The sequence below is a fragment of the Mastigoproctus giganteus genome, chromosome 13, assembly GCF_048544385.1.
Source record: "Mastigoproctus giganteus isolate SK-2022 chromosome 13, ASM4854438v1, whole genome shotgun sequence".
Taxonomy (NCBI): domain Eukaryota; kingdom Metazoa; phylum Arthropoda; class Arachnida; order Uropygi; family Thelyphonidae; genus Mastigoproctus; species Mastigoproctus giganteus.
The window spans coordinates 12,691,588-12,717,165 of NC_143587.1; the positions used below are offsets into that span (position 1 = coordinate 12,691,588).

The following is a 25,578-nucleotide window of genomic DNA, read 5'->3' on the forward strand; positions in this document are numbered from 1 at the left end:
AGTGAAAGAGAGGTTTTTCTTTCGCACAAAGTCACAGGGAGTCTGCCATTATGACCATGAAACAAAAAGACAATTAACTGATGGAGTCACCATCAAAATTCACCACGCAAGAAGTTCAAAAGACACCCTTTTGTCAGTAAAGTCATGTCAACAGTGTTTTCAGACAAAGGTGGGGTCTTGCTTGTAGAATTCTTGGACATGGCACCAAAATCAACTCAGATCAATATGTGGAAACATTGAAAAAGTTGAAAGCCTGCATCTGTAAACTTCAACCAGACAAAAACTTAATGAGGTTCTTCTTCTTCTCCGTGACAATGCACAACCCCAGAAGAGATACCACACCAGTCTGCACACAGTGGATGTCATTGCAAAACTTGGGTGTACTGTTCTCCTTCACTCCTCTCATAGCCCAGATCTTGCACCTTTCGACTATCACCTGTGGCCCACTGAAGGATGCACTCTGTGGAACCCATTTTGCGGATGACTAAAAGCTCAAGCAATGTTAGTGGAGCCCTCCAGAGCAACAGTAAGGACTTTTACAGGATAGGAACACAGTGTCAGACTAAGAGATGGTGGAAGTCCAGGGAAAATGATGGAGGCTTTGTGGAAAAATAATAGTGTGACTATATTAATGATCGAGGATTAATTGATGTAAAAGGCATAGTTATAGTAGGAATTAAATTTTCTAAGAAAAAAGTTAGGAGACATTACTTTCGTACTGCTCCTCGTAATAGGTGGGTTTTTTTTTGCATGTTTATGTATCTAATCACATATTTGCTCATTATAACTTAAGGAATATGGCTGCAATGTAAAAACTATTAAGAATAAAACATTGTGGAATATTTTATTACAATCATTATAGATCATGCACGTATAATACAATTTAACTGTCTGTCAATATCCACTAGCTGATCTCCAAGTGTATATTAATTTTTTGGATTTTCAGCAGACATTAAAATGTTCCTATTATCGAATAATAAAGAATGCAGGTAGCATTCAAAAGGTCATTGTTTGCCATTTTGCCATTAGTGAAATCTGTATATTTAAATGAAAAATTACATAGGATGGGTAATCTTCCATTTAAATATACAGATCTCCCTATTTTTTAGCTTGTGCTTTAAAATGTGTTCATTTTCTAAACAGTCTAAGGTAGCGGATACAATAACTTTTTTATATATATATATATATATATATATATATATAAATTTCACCCTGTCTTATCAATAAGTTGAAAATACTATTTTCTAAAAACTTACTGGAATGTGTAATAAAAGAGGAGCAAATATAGGCTTTTCTGGTTTCTGAACATCACTTATAATAACAATTTTCCTCTTGGAATCATCACTTTGATTCAAAATATACATTATCAATGTACCATGAGCTAAAAAAAATAATAATAAATAAATAAATAATAATAAAAAAATTTACAGAATGATGATTCAAGTTGTATAGTTTAATTCTTTGATATATTTTTAAAAGCTCATTAAAAACTTCTTGCATAAAGATTTAATTAATAATTAATTGAAGAAAAAATCTTAATAGCTCAACTCACCAAGGTCTGTGCTGAAACTGAACTAATGCACAATTCAAATTATCAGAGAATTTAAAACTAAGTTTAGATTAAACTTGAGAATATACATAGAGTACCAAGTAAAATTTAACATAAGATGCTTTTCCACATGAAGTATTTTAATTAGTTTACTAATATGCAAAGGACAGTTGGTGCAATTAAGACACCAAACAATGCTAACACTAAATAAAACTGGATAAAATTTCTGATTTCAGTACTGAAATCCATCTTCAGGTCCAAGTTTTTAAGTTATAAAATTATGTACAAAGAGAAGTTAAAAACATTGAAAATACATGGCATGAATCATTAATTGACCTCAGCATATCGGTAAAATAATTTAAATACTTTGAGTTTAGATGTTTTTATAAAATTATAGGGGCACCCTGTATTGCATTCTTGAAAAACATTATGCAAAAATAGTGCTAAACAAAGTCATTACAAATGGAGCATTGGGATCACAATTCTCATATTTCAAGAATATAGATTCTAGATAATTCACTGAACTGAACCTATTGGCAACTATATACGAGGCACTCAAATCAGCTGTGTATAATCTCACTGCCTCCATTCTGCCAGAAAATGACTGGAGGGACAAAGTAGCATATATGCAGGAGGTACTGTTGAGGACATGTTTACGTAAAGGGGCTGAGTATATGCCATATCCAAAAGTTTTATGAATTCGCATGTTCATTTTCTAAATGGTCTAAGGTAGTGGATACAGTAACACAGTAATAAAGATCCCCTGACCCAGTTGCATCTGTCGCTGTGGGAGTCGACAGCTTAAATAAATTCAAAGCTGAACTAAACAAACTTTCGGAGTGAATGGATGGGTGAAAAGGGAAGTTTTTTTTTTTTTTTTTTTTGGCTGATGCTATATAAGCTTGCTTTCTTGCATCATATGCCTCTACTAATGCTAATACCTCAAACCACCACCCATCTCAACTGCCATAATTATTTGCTCTATGATTCCTTTCTCTTTAAAGATGGTACATGTGCACGAGTCTGTACTGATATTCCTTGTCAGAAACTTCCCAATGTTGAATCTGCTCTTTTTGATTACTTATGGCTTAAAATTTCTTTATTCCATTCCATCAAATCCATTTGTTGCCCTTTTCAATTTTACCAATTCTAAAAATCACTCAGAACTTTTTTACTTCTTTTCTTTGAAATTCAACTTTCTCCTATCTCGTTTTCTTTAATGGTAAAGTAACTTGGTGATTTTAATGTTGACAACCCCAACTGGTCGAAATGCTGAGGCTTTTGCAATTACTAATGACATTACACAACTTATGCATTTACCTATCAGAATGCTAAACTATCATCCAACACCGTTGATCTTTACCTCATCAACAACACTTCAAAGTACACAGTCAAGGTACCTTAAATCACAACTGTGAAGAAGCGATCTAAGGTACCTTAGATCTCTTCTCCACATATCTCTTTCTCTTGTGCCATTATCAAGCTTGTGTTATTTGGCATTACAAGAAAGTGAAATGAGGTGATCTGTAGAAGTTCCATTCCTGTTTTCCTTTGCTAGATTATTGTTTTAAATCTATCAATCTCGATCTTTGCTCAGGCTGTTAGTGAAACTCTTCATGCAGGATGAAATCTATTACTAAAATCATATCCATTATCTAAATCTTGATTTTCCAATAAATGTATAAAGCTCTTCAAGAAAAGAATGTAGCAGACCATTCAACTGGCCAGTATCCAAATCACCAGCTTCATTTTCTGCCTCCACTAAAGCTCGCAACAATTGCAAAACAATCCAAACTAGAGTTTGAACACGATAAGGATAAAAAACTTTCCAAGTAACAGTCAAAGTTCTTGTCCAAGTGGTATTGAGCCTTCTGGTCTCTTGTCAAAGCCTGACTGCAACTTTTATCCATCTATACTTCCACCTCTTTTACAATCTGATGGTTCTATCGCATCCTCAACTAAGAATTGCCCCACTGCACTTACCTCTACTCTCGGTTGCTTGGGATGCTGTTTTTCTTTTTTCATGTTTTGGTTGCCTGAGGGGGGGTTGGTTGTCCTCTGAATCACAGTCTATTGAAATGCACTGCTTGTTTGATGTTTGTGGAGCAATCAGGAATGGGACATGATACAGGATACACTTAAATAGAAAGGGTGCAAGAATATTTGCTGATGCTATCAAGGCAGTAGTCACTGGCAGAGGTAAAAGTGATTCTTGCATTACTTCTATTAAAATGCAATTGAGCAGCAGCTTGGAAAGCAAGGCAATGGGAATTTCCAGGACTGCTGGGAGTCAGTGGAACAAGGGGAATTTCTTTGTGTGTGCACGATGTAAGAGTGCGAGGAAATCAGGCGCCAACTCTGCATTGTTAAGGGCTCATATGAGAACTTGAAGGACAGGGTGGATGCCCTTGAAGAAGAATTTAAATTGAGGGGCCCATCAAGCTCTCAGCTGCCCACATCAATACCAGAGCTTGCACTTGAACATCATGCAACACACCGGCAATCCCCAAGGCAGAATGCGCTGGTCACAAAGGAACTAGTTGTCAAAAGTGACTCTATTGTCAGAGAAACAGGGAACATATTTTGCAAAAAGGATAGATGGAACAGGGCCAGGGTATGTCTGCCAGGGGCAAAGGTTCATGACATTGTAGGGCAGATATCATCCTTTAAGGGAACAAAGTTTGTAATTTGGTTTTTAGGAGCATTAGCAACTAAGGCCATATTGCTCCAGGATATGCGCCGGTCATTCCCTGACCTTTCCGCATCCTCCGTATTTGGTGGTGATGGGTTTGAACCCTGGTCTAATCAAGAAGTGTGTGTGCTATGCACTGCTGCTCTTTCCCACCTGGCTACAGAGGCACAAGGGTACAAAGGTTGATATTGTTGTACATGTTGGCACTAATGATATTAAGAGTAGAAAACCAGCAGAATTACTTAACAAGTACAAGACAATGCTGAAAAAAAGCCATGAGTTAGGGTTGAATTTCAAATTGTCCGCAATTCTGCCCAAACACGATAGGGAGTGATGTATATGATGAGAGCCTTGTCGATCAATTCTGCCCTGGAGAGATTGTGAAAGGCTCAAGGGGTAGAATTTTTCTCTGCCTGATCTGTGCTTGTTAACAGGAGAGACTGCTTCTACAGGGATGGGATACACTTAAATAGAAAGGATGCAAGAATATTTGCTGACGCTATCAAGGCAGAGTTAGGTGGGTCAGAAAACTGCTAGCTTGGGGAGGTTACACGGATTAAAAGATTAACCAGAGGAGGATACACGGATTAAAAGATTAACAGTAGCCACTGACCGAGGTAAATGTGATTCTTGAATTACTTATATTGAAATGCAATTGAGCAGCAGCTTGGAAAGCAAGGCAATGAGAATTTCCAGGACTGCTGGGAGTCATAGTGGAACAAGTAAATGCATGGGCTGTGTTAGGGTAACAGAGTAGAAATAGGTGCATGTATACTTGCAAGTACACCAATGCTAGGAGCATGGTTAATAAATTTGATGAGCTTGAAGTGCTAGTCAAGACATCAAAGGCAGATATTGTTGGGATATCAGAGACATGGTGTCACACAGACATAAGCAGTGCAGAACTGGAATTTGGGGAGTACGATGTGTAAGAAAGGATAGACATGACAGGAAGGGAGGAGGGGTTATACTGTTAGTTAAGAAACATTAACTAAGGAAGAGCATCCAAGTCACTAAGGAAAAGCATCCAATTGATGTGGGTGGACAATGCAATGTTGAGTCTGGTGTGACATAAACACGGGGAAAGAAAAAATGAGAGTAGGTGTGTGTTATAGGCCTAATGAATCTGATGAGTATAATGAGCAATTGCGCAGAGAAATAAGAGTTATTTTTTTGTTATTTTGGTTTTTAGAAGCATTAGCAACTAAGGCCATATTGCTCCAGGATATGCAGTGGTCATTCACTGACCTTTCCGCATCCTTCGTATTTGGTGGTGACAGGCTCGAACCACGGTCTAATCAAGAAGTGTGTCCTATGCACTGTTGCTCCTTCCCACCTGGCTACGGAGGAGCCATGAGAAATAGAGTGGGCCAGTAAATTAGTGTCTTATAATGGGGGATTTTAATTTCCAGGATATTGACTGGAATTTGTGGGTTGGTCACTCACACACTAGCAAAGCTTTTGTGTATTTATTGGATGATTGTTTTCTACAGCAGCATGTTTGGGAGGCAACCAGAGGGAGTAATACTCTTGATCTGATTATCAGTAGTGATTCTTCATGCATCAAGAATCTTCAGATAAAGGAACGACTAGGTGGCAGTGATCACAGTGTGCTGAAGTGGGATTTACTCAAAGAGGTAACTACCATCAGGGGCAAAGGGAAGCGTTTTTGCTTTCGTAAAGGTGACTATGGTGGTCTGAGACAGTATTTAAATTCTATACAGTGGAACCAGCTGATGATGTTACCAACAGCAATTTCAAAATTGGAAGCATTCAAAGAATTAATCTTGGAAGCTACTAGGCTTTTCACACCAACAAAGAAATATTGTTCAAGATTTAGGCCTAAATGGACGTCAGATGAACTAATTAGACATGTGACAGAGAAGAAAAATGCATGGGATACATATAAATTAACATGTGACACAGAAGCCTATGATAGATATAAGCTGGTGTGTAACCAAGTCACAAAGAAGGTTAGGCAAGTGAAGGCAGATTACGAGAAATCTTTGGCAAAGGATGCTAAGAAAAACAGCAAAAAGTTCTTTACTTACGTAAACTCTAGAAGGAAGGGGATGAATCAGATTGGCCCACTTGATATCGATGATTCAACTGTTGATGATCCTTCTTAGGCAGCTGACAAACTAAATGAATATTTTGCATTGACATTCACACATGAGGAGTCATTCAGGGTGGGGAATGCCAGAGGTTTATTCAACTCTGGCAGTAAGCTAGATAATTTTGTAATAACTGAGAGTAAAGTGGAGGAGAAATTGTTGAAGTTAAACACAAGAAAGGCACCTGGAGTGGATGGAATCTATCCAGTTATATTAAAGGAGGTGGCAAAGGAAGTAAGCAAACCCTTAGCCATAATTATGAGAGCTTCCCTGGACTCAGGGGAGGTACTCATGGACAGGAGATGTGCAAATGTGACCCCAATCCACAAATGAGGATCAAAGGGAGACACAGGTAATTACAGGTTAACTTCTGTTCCAGGGAAATTAATGGGGGCACTGGTTAAAGAAGCATTGCAGGATAATCTAGACAAGACTTCAGTTATAGTTCGGACACAGCATGGGTTTGTTAAGGGGAAGTCTTGTCTGACTAATTTGATTGGATACTATGATGTAGTCACAAAGGAACTGGATGCAAAGAATAACTTTGATATAATATATTTGGATCTTAGAAAGGCTTTTGATACTGTTGCACATGGAAGACTGCTGCACAAATTGGAGCAGTGTGGCATTGGAGGCAAATTGCTGCTATGGATAAAGGGATGGTTGAGTGGGAGAAGACAGAGTGGTAATCAATGGACACTGCTTTTCATGGACTAATGTTATTAGTGGAGTCCCTCAGGGTTCAGTGTTGGGTCCATTGTTGTTTTCTGTATTTATAAATGATATTGATGATGGTATATCAGGCTTAATGTCCAAGTTTGCAGATGATACAGAGGTTGGCAGGGTTGTTAATGACACTAATGACAGTACACTGCTGTAACAGGATTTAGAAAAGTTGAGCAGATAGGCTGAGAGGTGGCAAATGAAGTTTTACATTGGCAAATGTAAAGTACTACATATGGGAAGCAGTAATCCCAGAGTAACGTATAAAATCAATGGTACCACATTGACAGTGGTAGAGAATGAAAAGGAGCTGGGGGTTATTGTGCAGGCAGATATAAAGTTTTCTGAGCCTGCAGATGGTCTGCAAAAGTAGCTCATGGTGTCTTGTCAATGATATACAGGAATTTTTCTAGCAGGGATAAGAAGGTGATTATCCCCTTGTATAAGGCAATGGTCAGGCCACACCTTGAATACTGTATACAGGCCTGGAGGCCTCATTTTAAGAAGGATGTAGAGCTGTTGGAACGAGTACAGAGACGGGCAACAAGATTAGTGAATGGAACAAAGGATTTCTCTTAAGAAGAAAGGCTTAAGTTTTGCAAATTAGTGTGTGGAAACTAGGCACATGCAAGGTGATCTGATTGAGGTGTATAAAGTCTTGAATGGTTTGAGCATGCTCAATGCAGATGGGAATCTTCCTCTTGCTCAGAATAATCGCCTGAGAGTGCATAATTCAAACTGAGGAAAGACAGTTGTGCGGAAGTTTGCCTTTAGCCAGCGGGTTGTTGATTGGTAGAACAAACTTCCATCTGTCATTGTAGAAGTTGATAGCTTAAATAGATTCAAGGCAGAACTTGACAAACATTTGGAGCAAGTGGATGGGTGAAATAAGGGTTTTTTTTTTTTTTTTTTGGTTGATGCTATATAAGCTTGCTTTCTTGCATTATGTGCCTTTGCTAATGCTAATCGTGTTGTTGGGGGTTTTGCTGATTAATTGGCTGTATTCGTTGTAAGTTTTTCAAGGTTTTGTAATGTTATTGATTTGCAGTCTTTCAATTGCTTATTCGTATGATTCTTGCCTTGTTTTTAGTTTTAAATTTGATTTTAAGTTATTATCTGGCCTAATGTTTGATATGACTGGATTTATTGTGATTACTGGGTAAACCTGATTGTATATATATATGCATAGCTGTTCATAATTAGTTTTTAATTACATGTTCCTTGTAGCCTTCTTACTTTTCTCTTTTACATTCTTCTGCTTATATTTCTAGAGGATATCTCTATTCCTTTTTTCTTCTGTTCCTTTTTCACACAGCTTTGAGAAGTTATCCTAACTGCAGCATTTATTTATTTAGCAGAAACCTGTTTTCTTTTTCATAACAGTCCTGTAGACATAACCATGTTTTATTTAATTATAAAAAGTTTAAAAAAAATTATTTTTCACAGTATTAGCTAATACCTAAAATCATTAAACAAAATTTAAGTTGATCACAATATGCTGTCATGCTTACCTTCACAAGTCTTATTGCTGTTGCTTAATAGCATGCCATATGGACATGCACAAACTGCTGTTTGGTTAGTCCCAACAAGACAAAGATGGGAGCAGCCACCATTAGCTTTAGCACAAGGATTTTTAATACCTAAATGGAGAATAAAATCACATACCTTTAGTTTGTATTCAATATCAAATGCTGACCAGAGGAGAAAAAAAAATTAAGAAACTAATACAATCTCAAAATTTTGATAATATCCTGAATATGAAAAAATTAACAAGTCAAATTCAAGGGAAAACTATACTTATATTTTCACATGAAAAAAAGTAAACATACATACATGCATAGATGGATATCTTACTCTCAAAATACTGGAGGGGGTGAAATGACCAACCTTCGTATCATCTGCTAGCCTAGCTATTAAGTTTGATATGTATCAGTATTATTAAGATGAGCAGTGCCCAATGATAATCTGTGTCTTCTTGCACTCAGCTATCCCTTTTTTATCCATTACAGTAATGCCACACTGTTCCAATTTGTATAGCAGTCCTTTATGTGCAACAGTACCAAAAGTTTGCTACTGCAACAAGATCTGGAAAAATTGCACTCAGAAGTGGCAACTTCTGAGTGCAATTTTTCCAGATCTTGTTGCAGTAGCAAATCTTTTTCTTTTTTCCAGATCTTGTTGCAGTAGCAAATCTTTTTCTTTTTTCCAGATCTTGTTGCAGTAGTAGTAGCAAGACTTATCTGCCAGCAAGAATAAAAATAATTATTCTGTCTTTTCTTAATTTGAATTTATGCCCCTTAGGTTCATAATCTGAACAAGTGGAAGGATCCAATCAGAATTCAGAGTGCTCAACCCATTCAAGGCCTTATACACCTCAATCACTGCGCAAGTGCCTAGTCTCCAGCCACTGCAATTCACAGAACTTAAGCCTCTCTTGGGAAGAGGATCCCTTCATTCCCCTCACCAATCTTGTTGCCCTTCTCTGTACATGCTCAAGCAAATCTACATCCTTCCTAAAATGAGGCCTCCAGACCTGTACACAGTATTCAAAACGTGGCCTTATACAGAGGGACAATCACCTCCTTTTCCCTGCTAGCAAAATTCCTATATATCATTGACAAAACCCCATGACCTGCCCTGGAAGCCTGTCTGCATTGCTCAGAAAACTTCATATCTGACTGCACAATTACTCCCAGGTCTTTTTCATTTTCTACCACCTTAAGTGCAGAGAAATGTACCACAGTTGGTACGTTTCTCTGGGGTTACTTTTACCCATATGCAGTACTTTGCATTTGTCAAGGTTAAACTTCAGTTGCCACTTCTTAGCCCATCTGCCCAAATTATCTAGATCCTGTTGCAGTAACACACTGCCACTGCTGTCATTAACAACCCTGCCAACCTTTGTATCATCTGCAAACTTCGACATTAAGCCTGATATACCTTCATCAATATCATTGATAAATATACAAAACAACAATAATCCCCCCCCTCTCTCTACTCACACTCAGGATAGAGAGAACAGAAAAGAGCTGAGGGTAGTTGTGCAGTCATATAGTGCTATGAGCAGCACAGAATGCCAGGAACAGCTCACAGGAGTTAATGATATGCAGGAATTCTGCCAGCAAGAATAAAAAGAATTATTCTGTGGGTTAGTTGAATGTTGGGAGACAGTGGTTGATAGTTGTTACTAATAGCCTTGCTCTTTGTGGACTAATGTCATTAGTGGAGTCACGGGTTTGGTGTTGGGGCCTCTACTGTTTTCAGTAATTATTTGTTACTGAAAACAGTAGGTGATTAATGACAGTAATCAGGATAACTGGACAAAATTAGACAGAAAATTTTCCATTCAGATTTACAACTGAATGAAATTTTCAATTTTGAGTAACAACACACCATACCAAATGAGTGATAACACACTCAAGACTGTGGAGAAAGAAAAAGACCTAGGAGTAAATTTACAGCCCAACATGAAACAAAGAAGGAAATATCCCATTGTACAGGATGCTTTTTTATCCATCATACTATTTCTTTTCTTTGCAGTTTTGCAAGCTTAAATTTTCCATACTAGTAACAACATCATTATCTGTAGAGATATCATCATTATCTGTAGAGAAAGGATTGAAGATTTGGTTGGCAAAACTGAATGTGAAGGCTCCACATGATGTGGGAAGAAAAAAAAAAAAAAAAAAGGCAGTGTACAGAATTGAGCAAAAAGTGTTTACTGTTAGGGAATACTACACAAGTGAGAATGCAATTATTTCTGCCCAAAGAAAATACAGACAACACTTTAGAATGAGTGATGGACCAACAAACCAAGTTGAGGCTAGTGGATCAATCTAAGAGGAAAGGGTGTTATTTTAGATGAGAGAAAAGGTCACAAAGGCCACCTATCATTAAAAATACCATGGAGAGTTGATGAACCTTGGAAAGTTTTGCTGTGAAGTCCAGGGAAAAATTTGCATAAAGTTTCACATGATGAAGATGGCTTACAGGCCAGAAAGGAAGACTCATCAAAGCAATATGTCTGCATATCCTTAAAAAATTCATCTCAGTCACAGCCTAAATGCAGAAGAACAGCATATTCAGTTTGACAAGGAATGTAGGGCACTCTTAGAGAAAGAACCTGACATCATAAACAAATGTTTGATTTTCATTCAGATGGGTACATGAATAAACAAAATGCACTCCATACATTACCACTAATAATCCATGATAATCTGGAGTTATTTCCAAGGCTTACTGTGTGGTGTGCACTCTTTACATTTGCCATTTTAGAGCCACTGATTTTCAAGGAAACATCACAAGTGATGTCTACCTCAGTGTCATTAAGGACAATTTGCTGCCCTCTGTAGATTCATAAGCTTAATTTTTTTTTTTTTTTTTTTTTTATGAAAATGCTAAACAAGGTATATTACAACCTACAGTAGTTAGTACTGTGCATGGGTTGGAGGGTGAGAAGACGAAAGAAGATATTTGTTGACAATAGACTTGAACTTCTGTAGATTGTAATTTTCAGAAAATACACATATAGATTGTAATTTTCAGAAAATACATATGAAGGAAGGTTGTTCCAGAAAATGACAGTTGAATGAATAAACGAGGAAGATGAAAAGATGGTTCTATGAGTATGAAGTTGGACAGTAAATGGGCGTTGGCTGATGGCGGCACGTGTTCAGATTGTTTTGAAAGAGAGGGCGAGAATTATAGAAGCCAATTCAGAAGACCCAGTACCCATGGAAGTATCTGTAGAAAACGCATGCAGCAGAAACAGAACGTCAATGAGACAGAAAGTGAAGAGACTCCTATTAGACATGAGTCATTAATTAACTTAAGTGCCCTCTTATGAATGGAATCTGGAAGCGTGAGAAGGGTTTTGGGGGCACCCACCAAGATGTGGGAACAATATTCCATGGTAGGGTGGATCAGCGATTTGTACAGAGTGAACAGCTGTTTGGAAGAAAAGTAATGCTGAGAATGAAAGAGAAAAACACGTTTTTTAGATGCAGAGGAAGCAATATTTGTAATGCGCTTGTGCCAAGAGAGATTAGAAGTCAGGGTAATCCACTTGATCCACTTGGACCACAGATTGGTCCACTTGATATTGATGGGTCAACTGTTGATGATCCTGCTCAGGTAGCTAACAAACTAAATGAATATTTTGCATCGACATTCACACATGAGGAGTTATTCAGCGAGAGGAATGCCAGAGGTGTATTCAACTCTAGCAGTAAGCTACAGAATCGTGAAATAACTGGGAGTAAAGTGGAGGAGAAACTGTTGAAGATAAACACAAGAAAGGCACCCGGTGTGGATGGGATCTATCCAGTTATATTAAAGGAGGCAGCAAAGGAAGTAAGCAAACCCTTAGCCATAATTATGAGAGCTTCCTTGGACTCAGGGGAGGTACCCATAGACTGGAAATGTGCAAATGTGACCCCAATTCACAAAGGAGGATCAAAGGCTGACATAAGTAATTATAGACCTGTGAGCTTAACTTCTGTTCCAGGAAAATTAATGGAGGCACTGGTTAAAGAAGCACTGCAGGATCATTTAGACAAGACTTCAGTTATAGCTCAGACACAGCATGGTTTTGTTAAGGGGAAGTCTTGCCTGACCAACTTGACTGGATACTATGATGCAGTCACAAAAGAACTGGATGCAGGGAATAACTTTGATATTATATACTTGGATCTTAGAAAGGCTTTTGATACTGTTGCACATGGAAGACTGCTACACAAATTGGAGCAGTGTGACATTGGAGGCAAATTGCTGCTATGGATAAAGGGGTGGTTGAGGGGGAGAAGACAGAGAGTGGTAATCAATGGACACTGCTCATCGTGGACTGATGTTATTAGTGGAGTCCCTCAGGGCTCAGTGTTGGGTCCATTATTGTTTTCTGTATTTATAAATGATATTGATGATGGTATATCGGGATTAATGTCCAAGTTTGCAGACGATACAAAGGTTGGCAGGGTTGTCAAGGACACTACTGACACTATGCTGCTGCAACAGGATCTGGAAAGGTTGAGCAGATGGGCTGAGAGGTGGCAAATGAAGTTTAACATTGATAAATGTAAAGTACTACACATGGGAAACAGCAACCCCAGAGCAACGTATCAACTCTGTGGTACAACACTGACAGTGGTAGAGAATGAAAGGGACTTGGGGGTGGTTGTGCAGGCAGATATGAAGTTCTCTGAGCAGTGCAGACGGGCTGCAAGAGTAGCTCATGGAGTATTGTCAATGATATACAGGAATTTTTCCAGCAGGGATAAGGAGGTGATTATTCCATTGTATAAGGCGATGGTCAGGCCACACCTAGAGTACTGTATACAGGTCTGGAGGCCTCATTTCAAGAAGGATGTAGAGCTGCTGGAACGAGTACAGAGAAGGGCAACAAGATTAGTGAATGGAACAAAGGGGTGCTCTTACGAAGAAAGGCTTAAGTTTTGCAAATTACAGTGTCTGGAGACTAGGCACCAGCGAGGTGATCTGATAGAGGTGTATAAAGCCTTGAATGGTTTAAGCATGCTCAATGCTGATGGGATTCTTCCTCTAGTTCAGAATAATCACCTGAGAGGGCATAAATTCAAATTGAGGAAAGACAGATGTAGGATAGACGTGCGGAAATTTGCCTTTAGCCAGCGGGTGGTTGGTTGGTGGAACAGACTTCCATCCCTTGTGGTGGAGGTTGATAGCCTAAATAAGTTTTAAGGCTCAGCTGGACAGGTATTTTGAACGAACAGAGGGGTGAAGTGGAAGTGGTTTTTTTTTTTTTTCTTTTTTTTTGGCTGATGCTGCATAAGCTTGCTTTCTTGCATCAAATGCCTTACTAATGCTAATGCTAATCCCTAAAAAAGATATATCATCTTGCCTAGAAATCAGAGTGTCACCAAAGATCAGCACAGGAGCAGAAGAATCCTTTTGCGAGATATAAGACAGGACTGAGTTTTAGAAAGATTGAAATCAACTAAGTTGTCTTTGCCCCACTGGAGAATTATCTGGAGATCGGCATTTAAGGAATTGGTAGCAGATATTCGAACTCAAACTGGTAAGTGGAATGCAATCTGCTATCATCAGCAAAACTATGGATAGAATTTCCAATCAATGAAAGAAGGTCATTAATATACAAGAGGAAAAGAGTGGAAGAAAGAACTGAACCTTGAGGGACTCCAACATTGGTGGAGAAGTTAGAAGACAAAGAGCCATCTACCATCACCCTCAGTGAGTGGTCAGAAAGAAAACTGGATAAACAATTACAAAAAACAGTTGGCAGACCATAAGACAGACTTGTTTAGAAGACCTTTATGCCCAACATGATCGAAAGTTTTAGAGATGTCAAGAGCAGCTGTTTGTGTTTCACCAAACTTTTCCATTGAATTTGTCTATAAATGCGTAACATAAGTCAGAATATCATCAGTGGATCGACACTGATGAAATTCCATACTGGTCATCGTTGATCAGACGGAAGGTTTTCAGATAGTTTAAGAGTTGGCGGTTAATTGATTTCTCCATTACCTTAGAAAGAGTAGAGTTAATTTTGATGGGACAATAATTCAATGGGAGTGATCTGTCACCCTTTTTATGAACTAGGTGGATATGAGCAAATTTCCAAGCAGAAGGAAAAACACCTTTGGAATAAGGAAGTGAATAAAGGCAGAAAAGAACAGGAGCAAGTTCAGGAGTGCAGGATTTGAAATAAGTGGAGAAATACCATCAGGAACTATAGCCTTCTTAGCATCAAGATTCGTCAAAACCCTTCTGACATCCTTTTGACAGAAGATCACAAGGAGACATTGAATGGAGTGGGCTGGGAATAGTGAGAGGTCTTTTTACCAAGATCATTAATACATAAGTTGGAAGAAAACTGGGATGCTACCAGGATGGCTTTACCCTTCGCAGAAATGACAATAGAACCATTCGATTTAGACATACGTGGGAGCAGAGATGGACAAAAGTACCAGAAGCTCAGCTACCATTAGGGCAAGAAGCAAGTTTCTACTATTAGCCTGTTCAAAATCTAGTTTGCACTGATTAATAACTGCTTTACAATTGTTGCGAGCTTTGGTGTGGGCAGAAAATGAAACTGAAGAATTGGAAACAAGCCAATTACGATATGCACCATTCTTCTCTTGAACAGCCTTAGCACATTTATTGGAAAACCAAGGTTTAGATAAAGGACGAGATTTTAAAATGGAGTGTGCAATAAAGGATTCCATTCCCACAAGAATAATTTCACTGACACAATCTGAGCAAATGTTGACATCAGAAGTTTTGAAACAGTAATTCGACGAAGGAAAAGAAATGTCGCAAGTCATCCCATTTTGCATTCTTGTAATGCCAAACAACACTAGGTTGGGAATAGCCATGAGATAAAGGCTCCATTGGAGAAGAGACAATCACCAAGTTGTGATCTGAGATGCCTAAATGACCACTCACTTTGACTGTACTTAGAAGAGTTGTTTGTGAGAAAAAGATCAAAGTGTGTTGGCTGTATGGTTAGGATTGTCCAGTATTCTGGTAGGTGAATGAACAATCTGTGCGAGGTCATTAGTAATTGCAAAAGTCTCAGCATCTCGACCAGCTGGGTCTGTGTGACTAGAAAACAAAAGCCAGCTGGAGTTGTGAATGTTAAAATCACCAAGGAAAATTACTCAGTTAGGAAAGTTTGACTGGAGAAAGTCAAGTTGCAAAGAAAGGAAGTCAAAGAGTTCCAAGTGATTAGAGGAGTTGAGAGAACGGTAGAGACAACAGATGAATTTGACTGAATGAGGTAGAGAGATTTTAAGCCAGAGAAGATCAAAAAGAGGAGATTCCAAATTACCAAGTCTCTGACAGAGAATATCGGAATGGACATATGCACAAGTACAACCTTTGAGGCGAAAGGAAACAAAGCGAATAATTTGGGCATCTGAGACGAGCATAGTTGAATCAACCGATAACTGATATTCTGTCAAAAAAGTACATGAGGTTTCACAGACTAAGTGGAAATGGACATAACTGAGATTAGAACTGAGACCACATATATTTGTGAAATAAACTAGGAAGTTTTTGGGAGGTTTAGATCTTTTTGCAGATAAGTTTGCTCTATTAGTTTGACAATTTGTTGTGTATTCAATAGTGAGGGAAAAAGTGGCGGAGGGACATGCTATATGAAGTAATGAAATTTTTGGATATGGCGTACACATTGTAAGAATATACCCAGATCCTTGACATAACGTGGCCTTGACAATGCCCCCACATACACACTACTTGGACTCCCTCCACTCACTATCTGGCAGAGCAGAGGTAACAAGATTATACACTAGCTGATCTGGAAGCCTCCTAGATTGTTACTAATAGGTTTGGTCCAATGTACTAACTAGTGGCCGACCTGCGAACACCATTGAGGCCGCCATTGCCTAGTGGTCAGGCATGCGGGTGCATAAGTACACGTGCCTTGAATGACCGGGGTTCAAGCCCGTGACTGCTGAATACAGTGCTGTTTCTTGTATTCTGTGTATCTGTAAGCTCCTCTGACCGTTTGGTTGTCCCGTAGTATAAACAGAAAATTTATTATTTATTTTTTTATTTTAGAGCTGTACCCTGGAAATGTAAGAAGTTTGGATCTCCTCAAGAGACATCAATCATACTGCATGATGGAAGGAAGGGTTGACCGGAAATTAGCTCTGGAGACTAAACACGTGTTCCAACACTTCAAGTCTCCAATAAGCAAAGTGGTGGTATTGCACCCGTTTATGAGAGTCATCTACCACCTAGTATTGCCTGCTAACACAGAGGGACAGCATTCCTCCGTGTTGTGTGGACACCACATCTCGACCACTGCTTACGTTGGTTCACACCTGGGTGGTCACCCACAGTGTGCTTGCACGGGATTTATACCCAGGATTACTAACTGTCCCACCATCGTTAAGGTGCAAGCAGAGGATTTGGCTGTCACAGACCGTCCGGACTTCACCAAAATTGGGTCCACTTGACTTGAGTGTCACCCGAATATCAGTTCCATCAGCATTTTAGACTTCCAGGTTGCAAGCACAGCTTGTCTGGCATATCTGAGAGAATGTCTGCGACAGCCTCAAGGACTACTATTCACCATACTGTCCTTCCACACATAATAACTCAAGTTGCAGTGGATATATATTTTTATGAATCCATCCACTGAATTAAGTTGATTGGTTCATGATATCACCCCATTCCAAATTTCATTAAAATTGGACCAATAGAAACCTGGAAAATTATTATCCTCCCCATCGTCATATAACAACTCTACTTCCAGTGGATGGCTTTTCATGAAATTTTATTATTTGGGCCTTTCAGAAAAATTTGTAGACCCATCCAAAATTTCATTAACAATCAGAACAGTCTGACAACTATTTCTTTGTCTATATCTCTGAATGTAACTAATGGATGGATTTTCATGAAATTTTATATTTTGCACTTTAGAACAATTTGTTGCTCCTTCTGAAATTTCATTAAGACTAGACTAATAGAATTCCTATGTGAGGGTGCACTAGTACACGGCCTTGAGTGACTGGGGTTCAAACCTGTGACTGCTAAATATGGTGCTGTTTCTTGTATTCTCTCTATCTTGTGAACTCCTCTGACCATGTGGTCATCCTGGAGTATAAACAGAAATTTTATTTATTATTCTATTTATATACTGTATATTGTAGCTATATTTATATTTGCTACCACGCAATGGTTGAAGGAGTGGATGGACAATGTGGCAAATGTTTGCAGAAAAGAAATTTCTGGGTTCGCACAAGTTTTTTTTTCCCCTTCTCATTTTTATTTTGTTATAAATCATGAATTATTACTATATGCTAACACGCTTAAAATTTCATGTATTGCATATATTAATTAAGTTGTTTTGTATAGCAACAGGACAGTGCCAGGCCCTGTATTGCAGTTTTCTAGAGTTACTAGATGAAATTTTGACAATTGGGTGGTTTTTAACAATTACCCTGAGGTGTATGGCATTGGCCTCTAATGTAACCTGAATTAAACCCATGTGATTTTTATCTCTGGTGTTATTTCAAAGACAGTAATGCTCATCTGTTGTTGTTGTGAGAGAGGGTACAAACTTAAAGGAGCAGACAAAGAAGTAGTAGTTTATTTTAGTTTATTATTATTTTATTTTGTGCTGATGTTGTATAAGCTTGCTTCCTTACATCATTTTTCCAGTACTAATTCCAATACACAAGATATAGGTAGGACCCGCTTTACGACATGGTTAGTCATAAAGCAAGACCAATTTATAATGTAATTGAATGAGATAGGTTCCAAAATTCACAAAATTTTTCCAATTATGCAGTAATATTTCTTTATAAATAATTAAATATTTTAAACATTTAATTCACATGTTTTATTTATACTTATGTGTAAATAATTAATAAAATAAAATTTTACTTTGGTCCTGTGGAGTCATCACTTGAGTACGTATTTACTCAAGTGATGACTCCACTACCCGTTTCGTCTACATTAAAAACTAAATCAGGGTGGTAATTGCCTTCGTCTATTAAGCATTTAAATTCGGATGGATACTCTTCTACCACTGCAACGTCAGCACTAGAAGCCTCACCAGACACTTTGTGAATTTTACAACAGTTTTTAAACTGATGAAACCACCCTTTGCTGGCCGTAAATGTTTCAATGCTGCCAGACTCCTCACATATTTCATCAAATAACGACTTTGCCTTGTCCAGAATTACAACCTGTGTAACAGGAATGTTATTTTGGTTCATATCATCAACCCACAACACTTAACAATTTCTCCATTTTTTTTGTTGTCTCATTGCATGAATAAGTTTTTCTGGAAGATGTTATCCCTGTGTGTGTGCGTGCGCTTTATTTTATCAACATTGTTCATAATCGTCGATACAGTAGAAGGTGCTAAACTCAAAGTCTTACACACACACACACCTGACCAATGCTTAAGAGGCTCCATGTGACATTCACATCCATTTTCTCCTTAATTGTTAGTGTTTTACACTTTGTGCCCCTCCCCCGGCACAGAAACTGCCCTACGCTTAGAGCTCATGGTTGCACAAAAAATATTATTAATGAGAAATAATACTGTGTAACCCGTTAACAATTGAGGAAAAATTCACAACAAAACAAACACGGCACACTGAATGTAAACAACTCTTGGCGTGGCTATCATTCCACCCACAATTCACCATGAAAAACAAAAGAAACGCCTAGTGCGTGTTTGGACTTGCCGGTGTTGCTGCAACATGTTACTGAGTTGTGATTTTTTTGTTATTTTCAATTTTTTCAGGTAATATTTTGAAACAGTCGTTAATGTGAAAAGTCGTAAAATGGACCATCGTAAAACAGGACCTATCTGTATCCTACTCTTGCGATATGGCACACTTCAAAGGAGAGAATATATTTAAGTCCTCGTGTTTTAAAAGTGCAACAAAAAGTACTTAAAAAGAATTAAGTTGTACATGTAAGAATTACCTTGTGGTTGTCTTGAAGAATGCAAAACTGAAACATCATATACATTTGGATAAGTAACACTCAGTTCTTTCATTTCTGATCCTGTCCACCGATTTACCTAATCAGGGATATAATAGATAATCATATAGAAATATCCAACAGTATAAATAAAGAATATAATAAAATAAATATCTGTTGGGCACTAAAGCAAAAAATAGTGAAAATTAAGGGTAGTTATAATATCTACCATGGAAATTATTGATAATCCATAACCATATCAAATAAATAACACTTTAGGTAATGAATAAAGGAATAAAAATTAAAATACCAGGCTGTTCAACAAAGAATGATCATAATTTTTCATGAACAACTGTAGTGCTTGATATTTCTATCTGAGCTGCAGAATTTAAGACTAAACCAAGCTACATCAGATAGTGACTACGCAGTTTACTCATGCACATGTGGCACCTCTGTAGCCAGGTGGGCAGGAGCAGCAGTGCGTAGCACACGCTTCTTGATTAGACCGGGGTTCGAGCCCGTGACCACCAAATACGGAGGATGTGGAAATGTCAGGGAATGATCACCGCATATCCCCGGAGCAATATGGCCTTAGTTGCTAATGCTCCTAAAAACCAAACAACAACATGCACATGTGGTGACCTTGGCAGTCAGCAAGTTTATGCCTGTTCAGTTTCGCCTACATAACAATGCAGGTGACATGCAAGGAACAGTATGCTGCCCTCAAATTTTGTTTCTTTCTCAGGAAAACATCAGCTGAAGTTTATGAAATGTTAAAAGAGACTTATGGTGAATATATACTTCCATATAGCACAGCTTGAAGGTGGTTTAGAATGTTTATAGATGGACGTGATTCAATTACAAAAATTGGCAGTCCTGGAGCTCTATTACTAACCATGTTAGTAACCCTGGATATCCTTCCATGTGAGATATACCCTCATACTCACCAGATGTGAGCCCCTATGGATGGAAAGATGTACAAAATATGAACCAATATAAGCATGGGTTGGAGTGTGGCATCCAACAGATTACATGTTTAGTCTCCAGGTACAACCCTGGCAATCTCCTATCTCTTCTATCACATAGTATGAATCATGTATTTTAAGGTTATGATGGATATCATGAAAAGGTCCAATATTCCTTATATTTTGAAGTACGGCTTTAAACTGTTTTTTTGCAGGCTGGACACAACACAATCCACTTGACTGAACCTATACATAACTCTCTAGGAAGCACCAGGATCAGATGGTATATAATCTCAATGCCTCTACTCTGCAAGTCAGTGAGTTGAGGGAGTCCAAGTAGTGTGTAAGCAGGAGATACAGTCGAGACCAAATTATGTCAAGGAGTTGGCAAACTCCTTGACATAATTTGGTCAGCATTAGTAGAGGCATTTGATGCAAGAAAGCAAGCTTATGCAGCATCAGCCAAAAAAAAAAAAAATAAAGTAAAATAAATAAATAAAAAATAAGCACTTCCACTTCACCCATCTGTTTGTTCGAAATACCTGTCCAGCTGAGCCTTAAACTTATTTAGGCTGTCAACTTCCACGACAAGAGATGGAAGTCTGTTCCACCTACCAACCACCCGCTGGCTAAAGGCAAATTTTCGCACATCTATCCTACATCTGACTTTCCTCAATTTGAATTTATGCCCTCTCAGGTGATTATTCTGAGCAAGAGGAAGAATCCCATCAGCACTGAGCATGCTCAAACCATTCAAGGCTTTGTACACCTCTATCAGATCACCTCGCTGGTGCCTAGTCTCCAGACACTAATTCGCAAAACTTAAGCCTTTCTTCGTAAGAGCACCCCTTTGTTCCATTCACTAATCTTGTTGCCCTTCTCTGTACTCGTTCCAGCAGCTCTACATCCTTCTTGAAATGAGGCCTCCAGGCCTGTATACAGTACTCTAGGTGTGGCCTGACCATTGCCTTATACAAGGGAATAATCACCTCCTTATCCCTGCTAGAAAAATTCCTATATATCATTGACAATACACCATGAGCTACTCTTGCAGCCCGTCTGCACTGCTCAGAGAACTTCATATCTGCCTGCACAACCACCCCCAGGTCCCTTTCATTCTCTATCCACTGTCAGTGTAGTACCACAGAATTGATACGTTGCTCTGGGGTTGCTGTTTCCCATATGTAGTACTTTACATTTGTCAATGTTAAACTTCATTTGCCACCTCTCAGCCCATTAATGTGGCCTGTTATGGCAAAAACATATGAAAGTCTATGCATTAGCAGTTTAATGATTAAATATATAAACAAGAATCTACCCTCCGACAGACAGTTGGTTTTAAAAAAGGGAAATCTATGCAGAATGCCATTTACAGGGTAATACATAGTGTTAAAGGGATTTTTTGGGCAATATATCCTAGGAATATTTTTAGATTAAGTGTTTTTGATCTCTTATAGTGGAAAGGTATCCTGGAAAGGGTGAGACTGACTGTAGTGGCAATCTGTTTTGTGTTTAGAAATTATTTTTCCGATAGAGGTATTATTAAAACTAGATATATGCAAATCGAAAGACATGTTTAGATGCGTTTTTACATCTAATTAAGAAGTTTAAGAAAAACTTCTTAATTAGATCGGAATATATAAATTATCTTCCCAAAAAATGGTACTGAACGTGTTAAGTATCTTAAGAATAAAATTCGGCTATTGTATCCCAAGCTCAGAAGAGTTGTTAAGGTAGACTGTGGAATCAAGGGCATATCATGGAGGCACTGGTTAAAGAAGCACTGCAGGATCATCTGGACAAGAATTCAGTTATAGCTCAGACACAGCATGGGTTTGTTAAGGGCAGGTCTTGTCTGACCAATTTGATTGGATACTATGATGTAGTCACAAAAGAACTGGATGCAGGGAATAACTTTGATATTATATATTTGGATCTTAGAAAGGCTTTTGATACTGTTGCGCATGGAAGACTGCTGCACAAATTGGAGAATTGTGGCATTCGAGGCAAATTGCTGCTATGGATAAAGGGATGGTTGAGTGGCAGAAGACAGAGAGTGGTAATCAATGGACACTGCTCAACGTGGACTAATGTTATTAGTGGAGTTCCTCAGGGTTCAGTGTTGGGTCCATTGTTGTTTTCTGTATTTATAAATGATATTGATGATGGTGTATCAGGCTTAATGTCCAAGTTTGCAGACGATACAAAGGTTGGCAGGGTTGTTAAGGACACTACTGATACTATGCTGCTGCAACAGGATCTGGAAAGGTTGAGCAGATGGGCTGAGAGGTGGCAAATGAAGTTTAACATTGACAAATGTAAAGTACTACATATGGGAAACAGTAACCCAGATCAACGTATCAACTCTGCGGTACTACGCTGACAGTGGTAGAGAATGAAAAGGACCTGGGGATAATTGTGCAGGCAGATATGAAGTTCTCTGAGCAGTGCAGACGAGCTGCAAGAGTAGCTCATGGTGTCTTGTCAATGATATACAGGAATTTTTCTAGCAGGGACAGGGATGTGATTATTCCCTTGTATAAGGCATTGGTCAGGCCACACCTTGAGTACTGTATACAGGTCTGGAGGCCTCATTTCAAGAAGGATGTAGAGCTGCTGGAACGAGTACAGAGAAGGGCAACAAGATTAGTGAATGGAACAAAGGGTTGCTCTTACGAAGAAAGGCTTAAGTTTTGCAAATTACAGAGCCTGGAGACTAGGCATCGCCGAGGTGATCTGATAGAGGTGTACAAGGCTTTGAATGGCTTGAGCATGCTCAATGCCGATGGAATTCTTCCTCTTTCTCAGAATAATCACCTGAGAGGGCATAAATTCAAATTGAGGAAGGACGGATGTCGGATAGATGTGCGGAAATTCGCCTTTAGCCAGCGGGCAGTTGGTTTGTGGAATAGACTTCCATCGCTTGTTGTTGAAGTTGATAGCCTAAACAAATTTAAGGCTCAGCTGGACAGGTATTTCGAACGAATTGAGGGGTGAAATGGGAGTAGTGGTTGTTTTTTTTTTTTTTTCTTTTTTTTTTGGCTGATGCTGAATAAGCTTGCTTTCTTGCATCATATGCCTCTACTAATGCTAATGCTAATGCTAATATCTTTAAGTTTACTATATGAAAGTATCTTTGTCCCCATGATTACAATTTACAAAATTACTAATTCTATAGTCCAAAAACATTTATTTCAAGCTGACCGTTCGCTCTTCTGGGTATAATCATAGCATGTCTACTGATGCACTTCAAGCGATGGCCGGGCAACCCCCTGCTGACCTGCAGGTCACACTGTACGGGCTTATATATTTTGTTAAGATATACATCAGGGTTGGCCAACGGGTCGATCGTGGATTTAATTTCGGTCAATCACGACAAATTTGAAATATACAGTCATCCCTCAATTTGTGCACCTTGTGCAATGAAATTTTTGAGATGGTAGATCATGGCACATTTTTAAGGAAAAAAGTAGATTGAATCACAAATTAAGTTGGCCAGTCCTGATATACATGAAAGTATTAATGGCATTTTGGCTTGTTCTGTTCCTCAGAAAGAAAGAATATTCTGAAATTTTTAAATAAGACTTAAAAATGTCAAGGAAAACTGCCCAAGTTTCAGCAAACTTTTCCACTGAATTTGTTCACAAATGAGTAACGTAAGTCAATATATGACCAATGGATTGTCACTGATGGAACCATATGGACTATAATTGATCAGATGGAAAGTTTCAAGTTTAGGTTTTGGTAGCTGAATTTCTCCACTATTCTGGAAAGAGTAAAGGTAAGTGCAAAGGAGAGATATCACTATTTTTAGGAACTGGCCAGATTTGAGCAAATTTCCAAGTGGAAATAAAAATAGCAGTAGAATAATAAAGTGTAAAAAGGTGACACAGAATAGGATCAAGCTGAGAAGCACAGGTTTTTCAAACAAGTTGAGAAGTGTTATTGGGACCTGGAGCTTCCTTGTTACCAAGATTTTTCAGAATTCTAACATCATTCTGTCAGAAGACCATGGGAAGCACTAATGGAGTGCACCAGATATAGTAGGAGGTGATTTACCAAGATCTTCAATACATGGATTAGAAGAAAAGTAGGATGCCAGTAAGTCAGCTTTATCTTTAGTTGCAGATGCAATAAAACCATCAGGTTGTAATAGAATTGGGAATATCGGTGAACAGGAACTGCAGCCAATAGCTTTGGCAAGAGACTACTACAATTCTCAACTGCCATTTGAACCAGAAGTAAGTTTTCTACTGTTAGACTGTTCAAAATTTGAGTTTGGATTGTTTAATAACTGTTTTACAACGTTGAAACTGTGGTTCTTGTGCAGGCAGGAAATTAAGCTGGAGATATGGATACAAGCCAATTGCAGAATGCTATATTCTCACCTTGAATAGTGTTAGCAATTTTTTTTGAAAAATTAAGGTTTAGATAAAGGCCGAGATTTTAGGGTGGAATACAAAATAAATAATTTCATCTTTAGAAGAATAATTTCATCATAACCTTAGCTAACACTGGTATTGGAAGATTTAAAACACTAGTAATAGTAATAGAAATAGAGGCATGTGATGCAAGAAAGCAAGCGTATGGGTTTATGTAGCATCGGCAAAAAAAAAAAAAAAAAAAATCACAACCATTCCCTCTAAAAGTTTGTCCAGTTCCTCCTTGAATTTATTTAAGCTATCAACTTCCACAACGACAGATGGAAGTTTGTTCCAGCAATTAACCACCCATTGGCTAAAGGCAAATTTCCGCACATCTATTCTACAACTGTCTTTTCTCAATTTGAATTTATGCCCCTTAGGTTCATAATCTGAGCAAGTAGAAGAATCCCATCAGATTTCAGCATGCTCAGCCCATTCAAGGCCTTGTACACCTCAATCAGATCACCTCACAGGTGCCTAGTCTCCAACCACTGCTATTTGCAGAACTTAAGCCTCTCTTGGTAAGAAGCACCCTTCGTTCCCCTCACCAATCTTGTTGCCCTTCTCTGTACACGCTCAAGCAAATCTACAAAATGATGTAGATTTGCTAAAATGATGCTGCCAGACCTGTAAGTAGTACTCAAGGTGT

At 38.4% G+C, this 25,578-nt stretch overlaps 1 protein-coding gene across 1 annotated transcript in view; it reads right to left on the minus strand.

The window, feature by feature from the left end:
- Positions 1-25,578, minus strand: part of LOC150075770 (prolow-density lipoprotein receptor-related protein 1-like) — a 308,354-nt gene that overhangs the window by 206,392 nt on the left and 76,384 nt on the right. Inside the window, exons 7-9 of the mRNA XM_090387878.1 lie at positions 19,544-19,640; positions 8,590-8,718; positions 1,257-1,381 (exon numbers count right to left, since the gene is read on the minus strand). Of these exons, the coding sequence (XP_090244004.1) occupies positions 1,257-1,381; positions 8,590-8,718; positions 19,544-19,640 (351 nt within the window). The remainder of the gene's footprint in view (positions 1-1,256; positions 1,382-8,589; positions 8,719-19,543; positions 19,641-25,578) is intronic.